At 37.8% G+C, this 22,649-nt stretch overlaps 1 protein-coding gene across 3 annotated transcripts in view; it reads left to right on the top strand.

Annotated features, from left to right (window-relative positions):
* Positions 1 to 22,649, top strand: part of PLCE1 (phospholipase C epsilon 1) — a 167,916-nt gene that overhangs the window by 23,481 nt on the left and 121,786 nt on the right. For all 3 annotated transcript variants that reach the window (XM_076338757.1, XM_076338756.1, XM_076338754.1), the window contains exon 2: positions 3,389 to 5,000. In XM_076338757.1, coding sequence (XP_076194872.1) covers positions 3,813 to 5,000 — 1,188 coding nt within the window. In that variant the 5' untranslated portion in view covers positions 3,389 to 3,812. The remainder of the gene's footprint in view (positions 1 to 3,388; positions 5,001 to 22,649) is intronic.

The raw sequence follows: 22,649 nt of genomic DNA, 5'->3' as shown, positions 1-22,649 counted from the left end.
CACACACGTTAGTACAACCATATATGAACTGGATTGGGAAAATGATCTAGCTGTGAAGTAACTTGAGCAAAAAATTCTTGAGATGGATCAGTTCCCTATCACGTTGCAATGGTCATGAGAGGATGAGAACAGCTGGGCATAGACAGGGAGCTTCTTAAGCAGACATTACTCTTGTTGAGATGGGTTTCAAACAGGCACGGATAGATAGAGTGATGCTAGTAGAGAGAAATAGGCAGGCATGTAGCCTCTGGAGTTGAGGAGAGAGGTGACCAACAAAACCACTGTTGGGGAAGATTTGAGATAAAGTTTCTAGAGAGAAGAAAAAGATTTGAGAGAAGCAGTTTGGGGAGGACGTGTGGAGACACATTAGCGTAAGAGAGAGGTGGGAGCATGATGTTGAAGGAAGGAGGACTGTGGAAGAGCAGTCCTGGCCTCAGAATGAGCTTTGTGGACAGAGTCTCGGGTATAAATGGACCTCAGATTTTAGCAGCTTTCTGTTTACAGAAGCAAATCAGTGATATGATTTTTTTTTTTTTTTAAGTTTCTCCATAAAGAACGATGTAAAAAAATTCAAGTTAACATGCATGGTCAGTTTTGTGATCTCAAATTCATTGTGTGATGTTAAAATTGTGTAATGATGTTGTCTTTTTTGCCTTGTGGAGTGATGTTTTGTAAGAATTTTATTTGGTGACCAGTGTAATAAGCAGTATATTCTTTGCAGTGACAATCCATTCCATTAATTTTTATTCCTGGCTTAGCAATATTACAGGGAGTACATTTATGAATATATTTTGGTGGCTTGTGTTTTCATTGGATTGCCTGGAATTTTTCTGTTGCAAACAGGAAAGATGAATCAGTAGACTGAGATGCTTTGATAAATAAGAGAAATCCTTCAAAAATCGGTACTCAGGACTATTACTAATACATGCACGTGTTTTATACCTTTTACAAGGTTGATATAGTAACAGAGAAACTTAAGAGTAAGAGAACAAGAAAAAAACCCAGCTGCTTCTCCTTCTAGCTCCTCCGAGATCTTTCTCCTTTGATGAGCATCATGGTATGTAGATTTGCACTCGAAGGCACAGAATGGTTGCCACAAGAAATAAGATGGGAACGTTTCTAGATGGATTGCTTGTAGTTTTCTTCAAGTGTGTAGTGGCAAAAAGTTACGTAAGCTGTTATCTGGGGATTTCAAGAGGAAGGAGGACAGGGAAGAGGGATAGGAAATGGTAGAATAAGGTAATTCCTGAGGTACTTTACTCGTGTGTGTGTGTGTGCTTAAGTGCGTTGTTTTGTGTGTTTTTTTTTTAAAGTGAAATAGTTTGAAGGAAGTGAACTAAAATGAATGGTATAGGGACTGTCAGGGAGTAGACACTTAAAGAATTGCTTGGGTGTTGGTTTCTCATTGTATCTCCTCTACAGTTGTGCTGTCGCAGTATTTTATAGGATGCTCCGTGAACTGTGTTGGTAACATGGCCCCAGTTTAAGTCCTGTCCCCGCCACTCTATCCAACTACTGCTATCTCCTACTACACAACTATTCTATGAACTGTAGCTTTTATTTTCCTTTCTGATGCTAAATCTCTCTCTTGTACAGGATGAGAGTTTCCCATCTTCACTCTCCTCTGGCTGCTCTGGCATGCACGTGCATTTTGTAATGCATGGAGAATGTAAAACGTGTGGCTCTTTGTTCAGTCTCTGTCGCTTTCCTTTGTGACCCTCCCTGATCTCTCTTCTGTTGTTAAACCAATAAAATTGAAATCTTGATTGAAATACTAAATTGCAATTTTGTTTTTCATGCATTTACTGTAGTTACTGCCTGAAGAAAGAATGCTGTTCATGGGCTAGCAAACTTCTAAGCCATGGATTTGTGGTGAAATGTAACTTTTCTTAATTTTTTTTTCCTTTTTGATGAGCCTCCAGGAAAAATGATACACTTAGTTACACTTTTGCATTTCATTGTGTGAGAAAATAGCATATCAAATATCCTATTAACTAAAGAGTGTGTTTTTACCTTTTGATTTGTGCCGAACTGCTTTTGGATGAAGATTAGTAATCAATAAAAATGAAAGCCAACAATCTAAAATGATTTAAAATAAAGCTGTTAATCATAGTTACTTGAGAAGAGTATCAAAATAGGTTTTACACTTCAAATTACTTTCATTATTAAGCTCTCCTGATTTTATCTCCCCCATCATTCCTAGTTGTTTTATCAACTACAGATGATTTAATTATTATGCTTAGCTAAACTGCATGAACTGAATTGAAGAAGTTAGTCCCTTCTGCTTATGTAGATAGTGCCTGGGTCAACATTTGATTGATCAGTTCAGTAATCTCTAGTTGTTGTACCTAGCCAGTGATTTGCCTCAGTTTTGTGATATGTTTTGCTACTGAAGTTTCAAAGTAATATTTTTTTGCTTGTTTCTATTGAATTTAGACTGTTTTAGTAAACTTAGGCCTTAATATAACTTTCTGCATTTTCCATTTTTTTAATAATACACTTAATGTTTTTAAATTTTAAATATGATAAATTGAAATATAAGTGTATATTTGTTTAATTTTAATTCACCGTGATTTATCTAGGTCCATCTCTTTTGTTCTTCTTTTTCCTTTGTTGAACTATCTGTAACCTCTTATTTTCTGATTCCAAGATTTATTTCTACAATGCTATTTGCAGGAAAGAAGCTGAGAATTAATGGCAAAGTTGAAGGCCAGGTTAACTTCTTAGCTTAAGGCATATAAGTAAAGGGGTCAAAAAGATTATTGATAATATTTCAGTCTTTTACCCTACTTTGCCTTCATGCTTTTTCAGTCATAAACTTCTGGCAAAAATATTGTGTTTTCTTCATGCTTGCATGGTAACAACATAAAGTTTAATGAAAACAAAACCCGCATAACACCAAAATTATTGTAGTTGTGACAGAGTTCAGTTCTGAGCAGGAAAATAATTAGTTTTAAGAGACAGTGTAGGTTTAAGAATGATTTTGTTCTTAAAAATGTTTTAACTTATCCTGGCTATGAGTCAGACAAATTATAGAAAAGAGATTTTCTTTTTTCTCTTTGTATTTATCTTGTATGTTCAATTTCAGTGTTACAGCTTCAGTAAAACTAGTTTTCTGCAGTCATGTAGCTTTCCACAGTGAAGACAGCTATTTAAATACGTAAAACATGACTGTGATTTCCCCAAATTGTGAAGTGAGACTTTTAAGACAGATTTAAATGTGTATTTTGGAATTCTCTAGGTCTCAGTATAATTAACTTCTGTTGTTTTCTGTTCCTTCTCTTTGCATAAAAAAAATTTCTTTCTGTTGTAGTTGTGGTGGTGGTGGATTTTGTGCCATGGATTCTGTTCAATATATCTATATATATACTTTTTTTTTTCTTTACAGAAACCCAACTTTTTGGATGCCCTATAGGGAGATGCATCTTTGACATGGATTATGTGTTTGGTCGTCTTCTACAACCAGAGGCAACGGTGTGTGTGCTACATATGATAGAAGAATTAATTGTGGGAAGAGACAAGCTGAATGGCTACGTCACAATAAGAAGCTGGTTTAAAAATGTTTGTATTTCATGCCAGTACTCCAAGGCTGGGAAAGACTAGTAGCGCAACAGTCAAAAAAATTACTTTTTTTTAAAACCCAGTTCAAAAAGAACAAGTAGTCAATGTATATTTAACATGTGTTCCCTGATTATTTAGCACTGAATCTTTTGTTACACTGAAATAATGGTGTGAGGATCGGTAGACAACGCCTTCCCCCCTGCCCCCCCGCCATCCCCAACACACATCTAGCAACTAAAGACTGTGTCAAGATGACCTCTGAGGAAATGACAGCGTCTGTTCTCGTCTCTGTGGTACAGGGTAAAGTGATACCTGCTCAGTCAGCTGGAGATGAAAATACTGAAAATGCTTTGGACACCAGTGTTATAAAAAGACATACTGCCAGTCCGGGAAGGCAAACCACACACGCTCTCTCATACTTACACAGACTTGAAGAAGAAAATCTTCAGGGCTCAGTGCCCAAAATATTCTCTCTGGTAAAAGGACAACTGACTAGTGACAATAGTAGTGAAAACTTCTGGGAGAGGAACAGCTCCGTCCCTGATTCAGTGGAATTTCTTAACATTAACTGTAACATTGTACAGAAAAACTACAAGAGCAATATCCCGTGCAGCCAGTTGTATAAATCTTGTGATCCTTTAGCAGGGAGAGAGGCACGCCTGGAAACTGGAATTCCTGTTTCACTGGAAAGAGCCATGCTTGCTGAAATTCAGTTGAAAATGAATGGACCTTCGTTGAGAAGCCAGACAGCAGTAAATAAGAATGACAGCAATGATACTGATAAAATGGCCTTTTTTCACTTTCATTGTGCTAGTGAAAGGAATATATCAAAGGCTTTGTGCAGTTTACACAACAGTTTCATTTTGGATGACTGCTTGCAGCCAGTCAGCGTTGGCAATGGTAACACCACTGGTTCCCCAGCCTGCACTTGCAGATTAATGGAGTTGACAAATAATTGTGAGAATGAAAATGGGCAGCAGTTGTATGAAGATGCTTTAAGGGATAAGTATTTATGTCTGGAAAGAGCACCACGAAAGGTTAAAGTGGCGTGCTCAGGTCACAACTTCTGTGGAAACAACTTTACTGGAAGAATGCCCTCAAAGCCCTTTCTGAGCCATTTTGAAGACTGTAATGATAACTGTGAAGAAGAGATGGAAGAGGATTTTTTTAGAAACAAAAAGGAACGTTCTACTTTATTAATAAGACGTTTCTGTAAAAATGATAAGGAGGTTAAAAAATCAGTTTATACTGGAACGAGAGCAATTGTTAGGACTTTACCTTCAGGGCACATAGGAACTGTTGCTTGGAATTATGTTGAGCAAAGGAGAAACAACAGTGGCTTGAAGCTTTCTAGGATTACAACAGAACAGCTAACTATAATTCAGTCCTTAATGAAATGGGAATGTAATTCCTTTCTTGAGAAGTCTTTATGGTATGAGGTAAGCTTTTCATAGTGTTGGTTTGGTGTTTTTTTTTTCCCATAAAAGTTTTGATACCCTGATGATCTTTTAATTCAAAAAAAATGCCATCGACTAGTGAACACTTAGTAACAGTGAATAGGATATTTCACTTAACCATGCTGAACCTCATGTTGAACGCTACTTTTTAGAAGAACGTGTTCTCATCCTTTAAAATGCATTTTGGTTTAAAATAGGCACGGGGTAAAATGTATAACTTTATATCTGTATAAAATTTATACATATATATGTATGTATATACATCTATATATAAAAATGTATCTAGGTACATAATTATACATAGATGTATGTATAAATTTATATCTTGATATAGTTTATATATAAGAATGTAATATACCTATATACAGATATAAAAATAGACACACATTTTATAGATATATTTTAAATAGAAAAGGTATATAAGATGCATTTATATTTGTACATACATATGTAAAAATAGATGTATTAATATATATTATAGATTACATAGTTGAATATATATGGCATATATGTGTATATAAACATTTGATGAATATTTAATGATATAATAATTCCATGGAATCAATTGTATAAAATGATAAGTGGCAGTATCAGATCACAGTGAAAAATTTTATTGTTCTAAAAAAGAAAGCATAGTATTTTCCCTAAGTTACCAATATTTATAATGCTTCTACACTTACAAATAATATAAAAAAAAAAAAGTTGAATAACATATATTAATGTGCTGATATTACCCTGATTTCATAGAATCATAGAATAGTTTGGGTTGGAAGGGACCTCTAAAGGTCATCTAGTCCAACCCCCCTGCAATGAGCTGGGACATCTTCAACTAGATCAGGTTGCTCAGAGCCCCGTCCAACCTGACCTTGAATGTTTCCAGGGATGGGGCATCCACCACCTCTCTGGGCAACCTGTGCCAGTGTTTCACCACCCACAGTGTAAAAAATTTCTTCCTTATATCTAGTCTAAATCTGTCCCCCTTTAGTTTAAAGCCATTCCCCCTTGTCCTGTCACAACAGGCCCTGCTAAAAAGTTTGCCCCCATCTTTTTTATAAGCCCCCTTTAAGTACTGATAGGCTGCAAGAAGGTCTCCCCGAAGCCTTCTCTTCTCTAGGCTGAACAACCCCAACTCTCTCAGCCTTTCTTCATAGGAGAGGTGTTCCATCCCCCTGATCATTTTCGTGGCCCTCTTCTGGACCTGCCCCAACAGGTCCATGTCTTTCTTATGCTGAGGGCTCCAGAGCTGGATGCAGTACTCCAGGTGGGGTCTCACCAGAGCAGAGTAGAGGGGCAGAATCACCTCCCTCGACCTGCTGGCCACGCTTCTTTTGATGCAGCCCAGGATACGATTGGCCTTCTGGGCTGCCAGCGCACATTGCTGGCTCATGTCCAGCTTTTCATCCACCAGTACCCCAAGTCCTTCTCGGCAGGGCTGCTCTCAATCCCTTCATCCCCCAGCCTGCATTGATACCGGGGGTTGCCCCGACCCAGGTGCAGGACCTTGCCCTTGGCCTTGTTAAACCTCATGAGGTTCACACAGGCCCACTTCTCCAGCTTGTCCAGGTCCTTCTGGATGGCATCCCATCCCTCTGGCGTGTCGACTGCACCACTCGGCTTGGTGTCATCTGCAAACTTGCTGAGGGTGCACTCGATCCCACTGTCTATGTCATTGATGAAGATATTAAACAGTACCGGTCCCAATACGGACCCCTGTGGGACCCCACTCGTCACCAACCTCCATCTGGACATTGAGCCGTTGACCACTACCCTCTGGACGCGACCATCTAACCAATTCCTCACCCACCAGACAGTCCACCCATCAAATCCATACCTCTCCAGTTTAGAGAGAAGGATGTTGTGGGGGACCGTGTTAAAGGCCTTACAGAGGTCCAGATAGACAACATCTGTAGCCCTTCCCGTGTCCACTGATGTAGTCGCTCCATCATAGAAGGCCACGAGGTTAGTCAGGCAGGACTTGCCCTTGGCAAAGCCATGCTGGCTGTCTCGAATCATCTCCCTGTCCTCCATGTGCCTTAGCATAGCTTCCAGGAGGATCTGTTCCCTGATCTTCCCAGGCACAGAGGTGAGACTGACTGGCCTGTAGTTCCCTGGGTCTTCCTTTTTTCCCTTTTTAAAAACGGGGGTTATGTTTCCCCTTTTCCAGTCAGCGGGAACTTCACCGGACTGCCACGACTTCTCAAATACGATGGATAGTGGCTTAGCAACTTCATCCGCCAGTTCCTTCAGGACCCGCGGATGGATCTCATCGGGTCCCATGGACTTGTGCACCTTCAGGTGCCTTAGATGGCCTCGAACTTGATGTTCTCCCACATGAAGAGTGGGTGGCTCTTCATTGTCTCAGTCCCCGCCTTTGCCTTCTGTGGCTTGGGCGGTGAGGCTCGAGCACTTCCCGGTGAAGACCGAGGCAAAAAGTCATTGAGTACCTCCGCCTTCTCCATATCCCGAGTAACCAGGTCTCCCGTTTTGTTCTGGAGAGGGCCCACATTTTCCCTCGTCTTCCTTTTATCCCCGACGTACCTGTAGCATCTTTTCTTGTTGCCCTTGATGTCCCTGGCCAGATTTAATTCTATCAGGGCTTTAGCTTTCTTAACCTGATCCCTGGCTGCTCGGACAGTTTCTCTGTATTCCTCCCAGGCTACCTGTCCTTGCTTCTACCCTCTGTAGGCTTCCTTTTTGTGTTGGAGTTTGTCCAGGAGCTCCTTGTTCATCCATGCAGGCCTCCTGGCGTTTTTGCCTGACTTCCTCTTTGTTGGGACGCATCGCTCCTGAGCTTGAAGGAGGTGATCCTTGAATATTACCCAGCTTTCCTGGGCCCCTCTTCCCTCCAGGGCTTTGTCCCATGGCAGTCTACCAAGCAGATCCCTGAAGAGGCCAAAGTCTGCTCTCCTGAAGTCCAGGGTAGTGAGCTTGCTGTGCACCCTCCTTGGTGCCCTAAGGATCTTGAACTCCACCATTTCGTGGTCACTGCAGCCCAGGCTGCCCTTGAGCTTCACATTCCCCACCAGCCCCTCCTTGTTGGTGAGAACAAGGTCCAGCATAGCACCTCTCCTCGTTGGCTCCTCTACCACTCGGAGAAGGAAGTTATCATCGATGCATTCCAGGAACCTCCTGGATTGCTTATGCCCTGCCGTGTTGTCCCTCCAACAGATGTGGGGGTGGTTGAAGTCCCCCATGAGGACCAGGGCTTGTGAGCATGAGGCTGCTCCTATCTGTTTATAGAGGACCTCGTCTGCTCCATCTTCCTGGTCAGGTGGCCTGTAGCAGACCCCCACCGTAATGTCACCTGTCCCTGCCTTCCCTTTAATTCTGACCTATAAGCTCTCGGTCGGCTCCTCATCCATCCCCAGGCAGAGCTCCATGCACTCCAGCTGGTCATTCACGTAGAGGGTGACACCCCTTCCTCGTCTCCCCTGCCTGTTCTTCCTAAAGAGCCTGTGTTTGTATTCTCTTAAATTAGGTAACACAAAAAATTCTAAGTTTAGAATGAAATAATGAATGCATAAATTATTTTTTTAGAAATGACATAGCAGATCCTTAATAAATTATTTTAAGTAGTAAAAGATTTTCTGTGATGGTAGAAATTAAACAGTTGTCTATAGAATGTATAGAAGAGATTTTGACCACTGATTCTCAAGGATTCATCTGAAATGTGACTACTGAGAAAGAAAGGCCAGCAGGATGATCATAGCAAGAGAAACTCTTTCAAGAAGAGTAAGAGAAGAGAGGTTTACCGAGCTTAGCGAAAAAAGGAGGTGTGATTTTTCTCTGTTAAAATGTGTGAATAAGCTCTAGGGAGGGCAAAATAACCAACGTAAAGGAGAGTGTGGTCAAATAAACTATGCTTATAAACTGGTCCTTAATAAATGTAGGTTGAAAACTGGAAGATATTTCTAGCAGTTAGTGCTCGGACTCTGCAACAGCTTTTGGTAGGACTGAAGTGGAGGAAAACTTACTTACTTGTATAGAATCTTAGAATCATTTAGGTTGGGAAAGACCTTTAAGATCATCGAGTCCAACTGTACAATTGATGAAATGGATTATATGAAATTTTGTCATTGATAACAGAAGAGTGGACTTGGTGGCTCAGGAGCCTCCATGACAATTGTGCCTTGTAGTAATATCCTCATATCCTTCTAGAAACTAGTATTTTTTCCATTTGATTGAAGAGTTCTATGAACGTGCGTATGTCATGTTTTCGTACTAGGTTGCAAAGCTTTGTGGTGCTGTTTGTTATTGTGATATTTGCTATTCTAGTCAGTGGAAGTACAAACTTCCTGGTACAGCACATGCCCTGCGTGGTGCATGGTCACGCTCCCATGAAGGGATGAATATGAGCCATGTATTTACCTAACATGATACTTGCTCACTACATTTGTATTATCATCATAAGCTTTTTTTGGGGAGAAAAAGGAGAATGTTTTGTATCTGAGGTCTATCGTAATTTTAATTTATATAGGTATGAAAAGGGAAGGATGTGTTTAGGTTTCTTCATTGGGCATTTCCAATTTGACTTGAGTTCCTTAGCTTTTAACACGCGTGCCTGTTTCACCACTTTCCACCACTGCTGCTGCATAATACTGAATGTGTAGCATTTGGGGGTGTGAGGGCTTTAATTTGAAGATTTTTTTGTAGTACATATAGAAACTCAGAAATAAATGTAATAAATACTCACTGAATAATTATTTAAATAGAAAAGTTCTGTCTACAAATGAACAAAAGATTAACAGGCACAGTAAAGCACTCTGAGTAATTACAATGCACAGAATGTTTCCTCACTGTCAGAAAAAGCTTAAACCCGCATGTTTCTAAGTCTTTCTTCTTCCAAATGGTGACTACAAATGTTTTTCTTCTTATCAACCTCTGTATTTAATCTCTTTATGTATAATATACATCAAGCATTCTTAGCATTATTTTTCTGTTATTTTAATGTCAAGTATTATTTCTGCAGTAATATTTCTATGTGTTTGTGGCTTATATTATTAACATTATAAATAGTTTTTACACAAACATAGAAATTAATTCAGTGGATGTGACAAATATATGGACCTGTTGAACATATGCACTGGGTTAAAATAATTTAATGAATTATGAGCATTTGTAGGAAGCTTTCATGCTAATAATCAAAGGAAGAAGGAGAAAGTAGTAAATGAATGTGGTAATTTGTTCTTTCTTTCCCCTTATCTCACCCTTTGAGCATGCATTCTGTTTGGAACAGCTAAGTGAACAGTAGTTCTGTTCTTCAAGGGGAAAAAAAAGTTGGAGAAATTAAGTTTTCATAGCAGCACTGGTGTAACATGGAACAATAGAGACCTTTATGTTTTAAGTAGGAAAATGTGGGTCTCATTTGTGCATATCCCTTACATAAAAATTCTAGTGCTAATAAAGGAAAGGCACTGAACTGTTGTCTTGCTGAATATTTTTTTTCTTTTTTCTTTCCCTACATAGGAAAGTGGGACTGAGGCTTTGGATTATATAGAAAATACATGAAATTATATATTTTTTAATGTAGCGTATGATTACTGTTTATAGATATTTTATATGCAAATTTAGACTCCTCTGCTCTGGATTTAATGTATGTGGTGTATGAAGAGAGAAGATTTTTATGTTGAATATTTTTTTCTAATTTTGCATGTAGTTTTTGCAGCTATATACAGTGCAGTACTTACCCTTATCAGATGGATGTGTGAAACATGGCTGTTGTATCTATTCATGAGAAATTTGCTTGTCCGTGTTGGAACAGTGCAAGCCCCTCACATTGTTACATATTAAAGATGTCGCAAACGCAAAGAATTTGCCACAGAAACAAAGGATGAGAGTGCAAGCTTTGGTGTTGGCTTTGCTTGGCCTGGCACACTGTATCTTCTACCTGGGTTCAGCCTAGCTGCATCGTATTAGCAGTCTGACTAATTACAAAAGTCAGAGTTTCTGGAATCATTGAACCATCTCTCTCTGTGAGATGTTAGGTTCATAGTGCTGAAGTACACTGCTTTTTTTTCCTGATGTGATGGTCTTTCTGTGGTAGTGGTAATGCAATATGACAAAAGTAGCCAGGTCCCCAGTTGACTAAGATACTAAATTTGAGCAGCTCACTAGACTACTGCAGGGTGATTCTCTCAAACCAGGTAAGTGACCTCAAGATCTCCAGATGACAGTTGCAACAACATAGTTGCAATGCATAATAGCTGAATTCTTTAGTTAAGCTTATTTTGTAGGCGTCAGTACCATCTTTGCTGTGTCATTACATTCCTGATGCCAGTAGTTTGAGCTTTAAGAAGCAAGAATTCTGCTGGCTTGCTTAACTCTGCTGAGATAGAAGTTTGCACACTAATATATCTTCCACTCTTCATAGCTTCTAAGGTGCTACTGAAATGCCAAATGCTAATAACGCAACAATTAAAAAAAACTTAATTGCCCCCATATCTGTTTCCAGATAGAATAATGATTTTATTAGAGATTTAACTTGTAGGAGTGTTTCATAGTTAATTTAATGATTTGGTATAGTAGTTCAGCATCTGTTAGCATCAGGTATTTTTTCCATGTAGTGTCCATAGTGGTTTTATGATTCGTGTGTAAAATCAATGTAATGCAAGGATTTTTGATTATGCATGGCTAATGTAAGGAGTCATATTAAGATTTCTTGATTTCCATAAAGTTGTGCTATGGTCAGTTGATGGCATCTGTTAACAAACACATTAAGGAGAGAAAAAAGATTTGGAGGTAAAAAAATTTTACTATCCTGTTTTATTAATGTGATATCTAAAATAATAATCTTGGATAATATTTTTAAAGAAACAGACAGGCACAGGTAGTTTTCTGTTTAATAGATGGTATTTGTCTGAATCTTTTTTTGGTTTAGAATTGATCATTAATTCTGAATACATTCAGAATTAAAATTAATATTTTGTAATTAATATAAATGTTAACTTTAATTCTGAACCTATAGAGAGCTCGATTTCTTCCGCCCATCTCTCCTCCCCCTCCTTTCTGCCAGAGGTGTATCAGCAGCTGTAGTCAGTGTATCTTTATGTCGCATGCTTTTCTGGCATTTCTGAAAATACAGACAGATTGAGTATTTCACTATCAGTCATAGAAATAACATCTGCTTTGACTGTTCTGACAGCCAGTTGCACTAACTAAATACAGGAGCACTTTACATCAAATGCTGACATATGTTTATGAACAAAGGAAGGGTTAGTAATGCTGTATGTTCAGAAGAACATTTTTTTGGTTGCTTTTCTCAGGTGTCGGGTTAATTGTAACCTTTTATTGTCAATATTTTGTCAGAATGAGTAGTATAACCCTCTTTTGTATCTAGTAGTATCTTGGAAGATACACTTTTCCAGCATATTCAAAATGTAATTTACACAATGAAGAGGCCTATGTTGATTCTTAAGAAGTGAAACAAAAACTTGAAAGCATCTGACTTACTCTCTGTGCTAGCGATAATAATAAGCAGCATACGAGTCTTTGTGTATCTGCTGTGTTTCACTCAGATGACTGATCTGATTTGGTAGAACAGACACAAAGCTTGTTGGAGTGGCCACATGAAATCACTGGGCAATAGGAGTCTTACTAGTAAGTTATTCTGCCAAACTCTGTGAGATTCACAACCCACGAAGCAGCCTAAAAAATTAAATTCTTACAGGCTTTCACTTCTTGGTTCTTTTTAATTGTTTCTGTAGGAATTTCAGGTCTAGATTTGCTGTGATACCATCTTACTGTTAGGATTATGTGGTTTTCCCACAGGTTTTTCCTTCTTGCTCCATATTTAAAAAGATGGAATTCTTTAAATGGACTTTTACTCTCTTCCCTCCTAGTTTTGCGTGCATACCTAAAATGTAACACTGCTTTTTATGCTAAAGTTTATGCTATACTTGTACTTTTATTTAAAAAAAAAAAAAGATAGTTTGTGATTCTATATTGTGGATTACAGACAGATTTGGGGTTTGAGATTTTTTGTTTTTCCACTTTGAAGTAAAATTTCTAGTCCAACATGCTGAAAGGAATTTACAGGAAAAAATGGCGTAAAGCAAGTAATCTGCAAGTGGTTGGGGTTCTCCTCCACTCTAACAATAATTTTTTTTTTTTCTGACTGTGCATGAGTATTTTGCCTGTTACTAATGTTGTCATGTTTTTAGGCATAAAGGTTATATTCATATGTTAAAGTAGTTAGTAGGTATGGATGAGCTGGTTCTTGTTCTACCTGGACTCTGTGTTTCTTGGTTTTTTGCATAAGAGTTGCAGTCTTTTGTTTAAAGAAAAAAGTTCATGAGCAAAATTGACTATTTGGAAAAAAGGGAAGCAAAAGAGAAGCCAAATAGGCATGAAATTATGTTTTCCCTTCAGTAAGTGCTGTAAAAATAAATTGAACTTCGTTAAATGAAGCTCTATACTTATATTTGCTTTGGGTTGAGTTACTCCAGTTTTAAAGGCTAGCTTTAAAAATAGAAAATTTACCCTCTGTCTGTAGAAGTAGTTAGTTTTATTACCATAATGTGTGATAGAGGTAGAGATAAATCTCTTAATACTTTGTATTATTTTGTAGTTGCCTCATAGCTTTAACAATTTTGGGCCAAATTATGAACAGTAAGTTTTAGCTGTGAGCACACTTAGGTATTTCGAGCCAATAGCGTGGGAGTCTTGGCAAGAGCAATATATTATGCCTTCAGTTTTTCCACATTTTCTGACTTTCCTTCTAGTGACTGTTCATTAACTGTAAAGAAGCATGAAGATCTGTTTTAGAAAATTTCCCTGCAGCACATTAAAGAGTTCATTTTAGAGTGTTAGAGTTGGACACTCTTCTAAATTCTTTCTCAGTTGAAACTAAGTTATCTCCATTACCTATGTGAACTGTTGAAAAGTTTGGGTTGTTTACTCTGGTATGAGTGCCGTATAAAGGTCACTCTGTTGGTGAGTGAATAATTAAAATCTGAATTGATGAGACCTCATATACTTTTTAATTTATCTTGCTTTTCTACAGTCTTTCAGGATCTTTTAAAAAGAAAGTTTTCTAAAATGGGATAAGCTTGGGTTGACAATAATTGGTAGGCATACATCTTACCGGTATGGAATTTCAGGAAGGACTTACAGGAAAAATCTCTACTGTAAAATTATACTTGCCACAATACCTAAGGCATCCTCCATGATATATGAGGCTATTTGGTTCCTCTATTTGTGAAAAGTGATTTGATATAGTATGGTTATGAGCCTCTGGTCACGAAGAATTTTGCTTGAAAATACAGACTGGTGACAGCTTAAAAAAAAAAAAAGGACTAACAGTTGAACATAATGCAGCTGTTAGGTACTGTCCAAATACATATGAGCTGGAGTATCAAGGGACAGGAGAGCTCTGAGGGTGCTCCCACACCAACCAAAGCTAATTACATCAGTGCAGCAGTTGGAACCAGCGTGACTCAGGGCAGTGGGACAGCATACAGCTTTCATCAGGAATGTCGGAAGTGGGGCAGCCCTGGAAATATAAACATTCAGCCCTGGCATTTGTAACTACTTTCTGCTTTTTTTTTTAATTCTCCTAATAATTTCGCTAGAAAACTATATAGTGAGAAGCTATTCCTTACCTGCAAAACAAATGTATCAGACAGTGCTTGTATTGTCCTGCAAATTGTGTGAAAGTATCTGCTTTTGAACTGTAACCAGATACGATAATTTTTAAACTGAGATTGAAGACTCACTTTTGAGATGCACTCATCAATCCCCTAGCTGAGTATGGGAGAGAAAAATATGTTGGATTGGCTTGTGATCATTCTTACTTACAGATAACATTCTTGTCTTCCCATTTGTATGAAGTTCAGAAGAGTCTTTTCATCTTTGGAATTGTAACACTGTAAAAACTTGAGATTTCCTTAGTATAGCAAATACTCAAAGATAGATACCTACAGATAAGTTTGCTGTCATAGTATGGGAACGTGCAACAGTAATGAAAAAGTTTGTGTTCATCTTGAAATCAGCACATGCACTTGTTGCAGGACTCTGAATAATCTAATTAACTCTTGTGAAAACAGAAGATTCCCCCCCGCCCCCGCCCCAGCTTTTCCAGTAACTGTAATGCCTGTTGACTGTTGCCAACATTTGGACTTGGAATCCACAGTAATATAATGTGAGCTTCTTTTAAGATGGTTAAAAGTGTTTCTTATGTACTCTTCATGATTATTTTTATTTCATTCTCCTGACACTGTAAAAATTGTTTTCGGGAAATCACAACAGATACAGACCTTCATTAGTAAAGTGTGGGTAAAACAAAGGATGTATTATTAGCTGCTCGCGTTTCATTTTGCAGCAGTCTTAGTTCTTAAAATGTTTAGGAATTCCCTTCAAGTATTAGAGAATGGGTGAAATCCTGGTCATATTGTAATCTATTTAAAACCTCCTGTTGGGATAATGTTACCTGGATGGAGAAAAAGAAGCATGTGCAAAATGGAGCTATTGGCTTCATGGGAACCATAATTTTACATCAAACGTTTTAATAGAGACATATGCCAAACTTATATTAAGCAGTTTTAAAACTGTAGTTTTAAACAAAAAATATTGTCCATATAAATGTGTAATGCATATAATTCAGGTGGGATCATTAACTTCATATATAAAACTTCCTGCAGTTGCATAAGTTGTTATTTACTGTTCATGTTACCACACTGCTTGGAAGTGGACTACTTCTGGACTTGAATCTGTTGCCCTAGCTGTTTTACAAACACATGATGATCTCATTTGTTCTATAGACTTAGAAGCAGTTAGTTGTTAGTGAGCTCACTCAGGTTTTGGAGAAGATAAACTTCTCCCAAACACTCTCCATATGCTGTGACTAAATTTTCTTTTATCTCAGCAGGCTTAGTAGCTGTGTGCTACACTGTAGTCTGCAGAAGAGACATATCCTAAGTTTCCAGTGGGGGGAAAAGAAAGAAAAACATTTTCCCCACCAGTTCCAACTGTTAATATTTGGTAATTTTAGAGTTATATGCATAAGAGCAAAGAAAAAACAAGGTTTCTTTTTTAATGTATGTAGCCAATCAACACTGAAATACTTCTAGGCTGAATAAAGGTCTAAGTGATAATTCTGAATAGTTTCTCTTTCAGCAAAAACATAAGAATGTATCCGAGCTGTGGAGAATTGTTCTAAATGTGATTGTGAGTTGGATCAAGAAAAAGACCCCTGAGAGAGAACTGTCATCAATCTTCTCCGTTTTAGATTAGGAATTTATCTTGAGTAACTTTGCAGACTTAGAGCATCATGCTACAAACTTGAGGCCATTATATTTCTGACCCTGTGCATATGTAAGATATTTTATTTTATATAAGCACATTACGGTTGCCATGGGAACCATAACATTGGACTTTCTGTCTGTTGTTTACAATCTTGGGATTGCACTAGGTGGCTTGTGTGTGTAAATGTACGTATTTTAAAGGGAAAAAATATTATTTCATGAACATTCAGAATATTTCCCTTTTATGAAATTAACTGGTATTCTTGCTCACATACGTGTCCTTTTGAAACTTACCTTACTTAAAATACAGTCAGTGAGAACTACAGGAGTGCAAAATCTTTTGCTACATGAAGATTTCATTGTCATCTAGTGATTTGCCATCAGCATAAAGGAGGCTTTGGTCTGTTAACACCAAGTCACTCAGCAGGTTGAGGCTGTAGAAAAGATAGGCAGAGGTTATCGACAAGCAGGAAATATAACATGGATCATATTTAAAACAGCAGCGTATTAATTTTCTTATTCTCTGGCATCTAGAAATAGAGTTTTTTTGTTTCTTTCCTTTTTTTTTCCTTTAATCAACAGGTTGGAGGTGGACTTTTATAATAATTTGAATGCTTCCTTTGAGCAACAAAGTTTTTTAGGCTTTCATCTTTAGCAGGCATTTGTGAATCATTGCATATTTAGTTTAGCTTGCACAGTGTTTCTTTGCCAACGGTTTGGAAAAACTGAAATCCAGCCTTTGTAAATGATGATCAGTTTTGAGTAATTTTTTTTGGTTTTGAACACATTTCTCATCACACTTTAGCTTTGACCAGCTGTTTCCTGTTTTTCCTCCCAGTGGTTTAGCTGCTGAAGAGGTAAATGCATCAATGGTTTGTTTCAGAATTAAAATCACCTTTATAAAACGATGGAAGATTAAAACAAATAAGTTGGACACCGTTACGAGTAAAATTATGATGAAATTCAGAAGATGAAGTATTGTTTGCTGTACCTAGATCTTTCATAGATTACAAAGCTTTTGCTACGCAGGGAGCTCTTTTGATAAAAGAAAATTAATTCAGCATCGGAAACACCAGGGTGAAGCTTTGTGTGGGGAATTTGGGTGTGTTTGATGGAATTTTTTAAGCAGTTCCAAGTTTTTGTGTTCATGTGAGAATATTTTGATTTATCTGATCTACGATTTACATAATGACCTGACCATTACATCATATTTGTTCTGTTCAACCTCCCCCCGGTTTTTGGACTGATATGGACAGAGGATATGTTCATTTTTGTAATCATACAAACTATTTTGGATTTTTAGAACTGAGTTTGTATATGTATTTTCGCAGAATGAAGCAGGGCAGGTTTACCAGGGAAGGCGGGGAAGAGTTGGTATATTACCTGTCTATTAGGACTGGCTTGTCCTAATAAAACACTTTATTTCTTTCTGTTCATGGTGAACTTACACCACATCCACACAGACAGCAGCTACATTTTGTCCTGGCTTCAGACATCTTTCTTTAGGACCTTTAAATGAGTTATTGACTAACCTGAAAGGTGTTTACGTAGATAGTAATGAAAATATTGCCCTCTGTCTTCAGAATTGAGGTTGTCACTATGTAGTAGTGTGGAAGGGTCACTTGTTGCCCCTTCTTTTTTTATCCTAGTGTAGCAGGCTGTTCTGTGGAATGCAGCATCACCTGTCCCTTGCTCTGCTTTAGTCGTCCCTGTGACCTAAGTGGTCAGATCTTATTTAGTCTGCACCCTCTGGCATGATAGAAAAGCACACAATCGGAGACAGTTGATAGCCTGTCAACTCCCATGGCCAGTGATCCTCCCTGGATTGAGGGCTTTAAGTATTCCTTACCTGTTAGGTCACTGAGTTTCTTATCACTGAGTAGCAGAGGAAGAGCTGGGGTTTTGTCTATGGTGAAGGTTCCAGCTCCAGAACCTTAGAGCATGCATTTGCTCCCCTGGACAAGGTGCTGTATCCCTCAACTATTTTTTATCTTCACCCATTTATAGGCCTTATCCCATACCATTTTTAGGGCCCTGCAGACTTCTACGGATACCAGCCTTAATAGCATTTACCTCAGGGTATGGTCCAGCTGTTGCTGTTTGAAAAAGACTCACCCCCGCAGCTTGCACTGTCTTCATTTCCCTATGGCTTTTCTAGGCTCCTTCTCCCCAGCTTCCTTTTGGTGGATAACTCCAAGATCTGCTGTCTCTTTCTAGGCTTCCTGACCTTGGAAGTGCCCATGGGGTTTCTCATTAAATTCTGTGAGGGGAAGGGGGGAGTGTTCCCGCCTTGAAAACTCTAGTTTTTTATAACTCCTTCTAACTAGTTTTGCTCTATTTACTTCAAGCCTATCAGTAGCTGTCTGTTCTTGTTCCCTAGTGCCATTCCTGAACTTACCTTCAGCTTGCTTAGTATTCCCTAGGCTGGTGGTCTTTATGGAGCCTCCTTTATCCCTCAGTCTTACATAGAGAACAGACTTTCCAATATATTTCCCTTTAGTTCTCTACTACTAGATAGTATTTTTTCATAGTATTCACAATCTACTCTTCAGTTGAGCCTAATAGTTAAGGCTGAAGTTCCTTCTTCATGCAATTGTGTGGTCTTAATGGGCACTCCTGCTTCTATTAGCCTTACGTCCAGCTTTGTTGAGCTCATACAAATTTACATGTGGCATTTGTACCATTTATAGCTATTATATTTTGGTTTTAGCTTTTTTTTTGGTCCTCTTCCTTTCCATGTTCTTTTTGGGATTTTTTTTTTCCCCAGTGGAGGTTAGCAAACAGCATTTAAACTTCACATTGGCCAATTGATATGCACATGGTTGTAGTATTACACTCCTAGACTGAAATTGGCTTTCCAAAAGAGCTGGTATTTTTGGCTGAAGTTAAATGTCCATTTCATCAACTATCATAGAGAATAGTATATTTGTAACTTTTTTGCTATTGTCTCATCAGGAAAAAAGAAGTATTTGCTAATTAGTATTTATATTAGGCATTAGTAACCAGATTCCTCTGATCCTTGCTTGATTTAAATTCCTCCAGTCTGCAAAGAAACACAAGGAAAACAACAGCCAAGATGAAAGCAGATTCTCAGGAAATACCCATGTGGTTGTGACTCAGTGGATCCAAGAGAACAAAAAATGAAAAAAACCTTTTTCATTAAGTTAAAGAAGTGGAAATTGTTTTAACAGTACTGGGCAGAATTTGCTAATGAGATATGAAAGGTAGTTAACTGAAAGAACTAGTGAAAAGGAGCCAGTGTTCTATGAAAAACTTGGAAGGAAAATAAAAGAGATGGTTGACAAAGAGTTCTTTGAGTTTTGGAACTTTAAAAATGTAGAGAGCAAAAAACAACAACAAAATCTTATTTCCAAACCTAACCAGAACTAAAGGTTTTGCTGTTTCTCTGTGGAACTAAGACATATGTAAACCAGTGCTAGTACTATCATGATGGTTATGTACAAAGGTGGCACTTTCAAGTAGAAATATAAAGAAAATTAAAAGAATTTGGAGAGAGATTGTTAGTCATCATTTGATTTCTAAACCATTATAAACTGAGACACTCTGGCAAGGCTTGGTGTGACAAGGCCAAGCGTCTGTGGCAAGGCTCACTAGTTGGGCTATTTTGCTAGCCTCTTGGGTTTTTAATTAGATGATGTTTTATAAGGTTTTTTTTTTTTTTCCCTGGGAGTATTTTCTGCTATGGAAAGTATCTGATGAATATAACATGCTTTTTTAAAATGGTTGTTGGTTTAAAAAATTCAAATCAGCAAGCAGAGTTACTGAGTCTCAGGTTTGATAAAAATCAGTTTCAAATTCTTATCTGGGCAACAAATGAAATTAAATAATGAAATAGAATTTAACTTAATTTTGGAAAGCTTAGAATAACAAAGTTTCTTATAAGACTAAGATGAGGCATATCAGAAAACTCAACACTGCACTGTTAACTGTCTGTTAACACACGTGGGCCAGCTGTTGATCCTCCACATTTATTAACACAAGACCTAGGTAAGAATGAAGGGCATAAAAGGAATTCTGTTTTGTGTTTCCTGCCTTGAGTCAAGTTTGGTTGTAGGACTTGCTTGGATCAAATGGCTCTAGGACCATGAGACTTTGTAGATCCCTGGTTCAAAGGCTGGCCTATTTGCTAGTTGTTGCAAGTTGCTACTGTCCAACCAGCTGTTGACATGATGTCTAACATGGTGCCTTTGTCTTAGCTAAATACCATGGACAGATGCAAATGATCTGACTGACATCAGTCAAAGAAAGCATGGAGGTTTGAACTATTTTTTTATCAGAGCTGATCCCCCAAAACAGGAGGGAGACGATGTGAGAAAGCTTTGTTTATACAGTAATTCTCATTATACTTTTTTGAAGGTAGAATTCACACTTTAGTACTATTCAGAGAAAGTTATAGCCAAAATTTTTAAATACAAGCATTTAAATTAGACACCAAAAATTCATGATTAGTCTACTGGATAAAACTATCATGATTTTAGAGATGCTGAATGCTTTGTATTTCTCATAATCAGACCAGCAACATTTAGAAGTCTTAGGGATTTACAGGTTTGATTTTAGAAGTCCAATTTGAAAATTTGGGCCTAAATTCCACTGAAACACTCTCTGAAAGTGTTGGCAAGGTTTCTTACTGTTTGACTACAATATCTGCATAACTGTCATCACTGCTTTCCACTTAGACCTGGTTTGCATACATATATACATGCACACACACACATATACGTATATGTTCAGATCATAAGTAACTGTGAATATATGATATGATACCCATAATGGTAAAATCTTTGTCTTGCTGCAGTCCTTTTGACAATACAATTTCATTAGAGAACCTGGACAAACTATAGTGGTAGAAGAATCCTTATACTATATTTATGCTGACCCAAATCTCTGCAAGGATAGTTCTACAGGTATAACTTTTCTGGTAGAACTGTATTAGCATCATCTTGCTAGGAGAGAAAAGGCTAAGGTTTCAAAACAGCTCATAGATGACTATGGGTATTGTAAGTGTGGAAAGGAATTCATTTTTCCGTACCTTGATTACAGCACATATCTGTTCATTTGTTGAAACTGTATAAATTCTAAACTATTATTGAAATTTGTACATTGGAAGAAAAAGAAACAAGAAAAGTCTGATCTTCACCCATGTCACTGAAGTTTGACTATATTTGAAGCAAAATGTGAGGCATATGCCATCTGGTGGATAGAATCATTCATACAGTTTTTTTGGTAATCTTGATATATTTAACAAGCAGCTTCTATTAACATTTTAAATCCATTTCTGTTCTGTGGTGCATTATCACTTTTAATTGGCATTGGTGGATATTTCTTTAGTCAGAAGTAAAGGAAAAAAAAATTGAAAACTGAATTCAAGACAAAATGGAATTCCAAACTTGGCTTTGGTGTACGATTAGTGAACTGGATGCTTGTAAGAAAAACTCCAAAACCCAAATGGAAAAGTAACCACTTTCCCCCACTTCAAATATTACTTCTAAAGGTTTAAAAATGTGTGCCAATTAGTCAAGATCATCTCTGATACACCTTTCTCAAGGCCCTGCCTTATTGCAAATTATGATCTGTTTGACATGGCCTTTGCAGAAAGACTGGATATTGCTCTGTGTCTGCACTGACGTGGCAGGTGAGACTGGAGTAGCCTTTCAGAGCCCATAGGCTTGTGTCGTACAGCAGCTTTCAGGTTCCTTTGCCTACAGGTCAGAATAGCTTTTTGCCAGCCATTTGGGGCACGCTTTCCTCAAGTACCATTTTGTACAGAAAGCTGTGCGTTTAAAAATGTTAGACTGCGAGTAGATGTGAATGTAGACATGATTTGGGTATTTTAAAAACCTAGGTTAGGCAGATACAGTAAAGAGTGTGGCCAGTATTAAATATTTTTCTTTTCACACAGTGGCGCATGGGTACATGGCTTCAGGATAGTTTACAGAGTAGACGTAGCATGGGATAACAAGTGGAGGAGTCAATGTATATTGGTTCTGATAGAGAATTTCTGTTATGTTGGTGGATAGTTTTTATTCTTTGCCCTTTTAGTGGGCACAGAGGAATCTAACATCCTGTTATCTACTGGAGGACTGATACTGTGGCTCCCTCATTTTTTCTTTAGACTGATCAAACCTAATAAATTTATTTTTTCTAAACTTACTCTTAGCATATTAGAAAAGAATTGAAAAAGTACTTCGTAATGTCTTTCATATTGTGAATTACTACAGATCGGATCAAATAAAAGCAAGTTTGTGCTTATAGTCTGAAAAGGAATGAATTATTCAAATACATTGTAATCAATGCATGTGTGAAATGGAATTGTCATCACCATGTAATGTCATCATTCCATTAGCTAATGTAACGGCAAGGAGAGAGCTGA

The sequence above is a fragment of the Aptenodytes patagonicus genome, chromosome 5 (assembly GCF_965638725.1).
Source record: "Aptenodytes patagonicus chromosome 5, bAptPat1.pri.cur, whole genome shotgun sequence".
In the NCBI taxonomy this organism is placed as follows: Eukaryota; Metazoa; Chordata; class Aves; order Sphenisciformes; family Spheniscidae; genus Aptenodytes; species Aptenodytes patagonicus.
The sequence above is the reverse complement of the archived record's forward strand: the minus strand, read 5'-3'. Positions and strand labels throughout refer to the sequence as shown.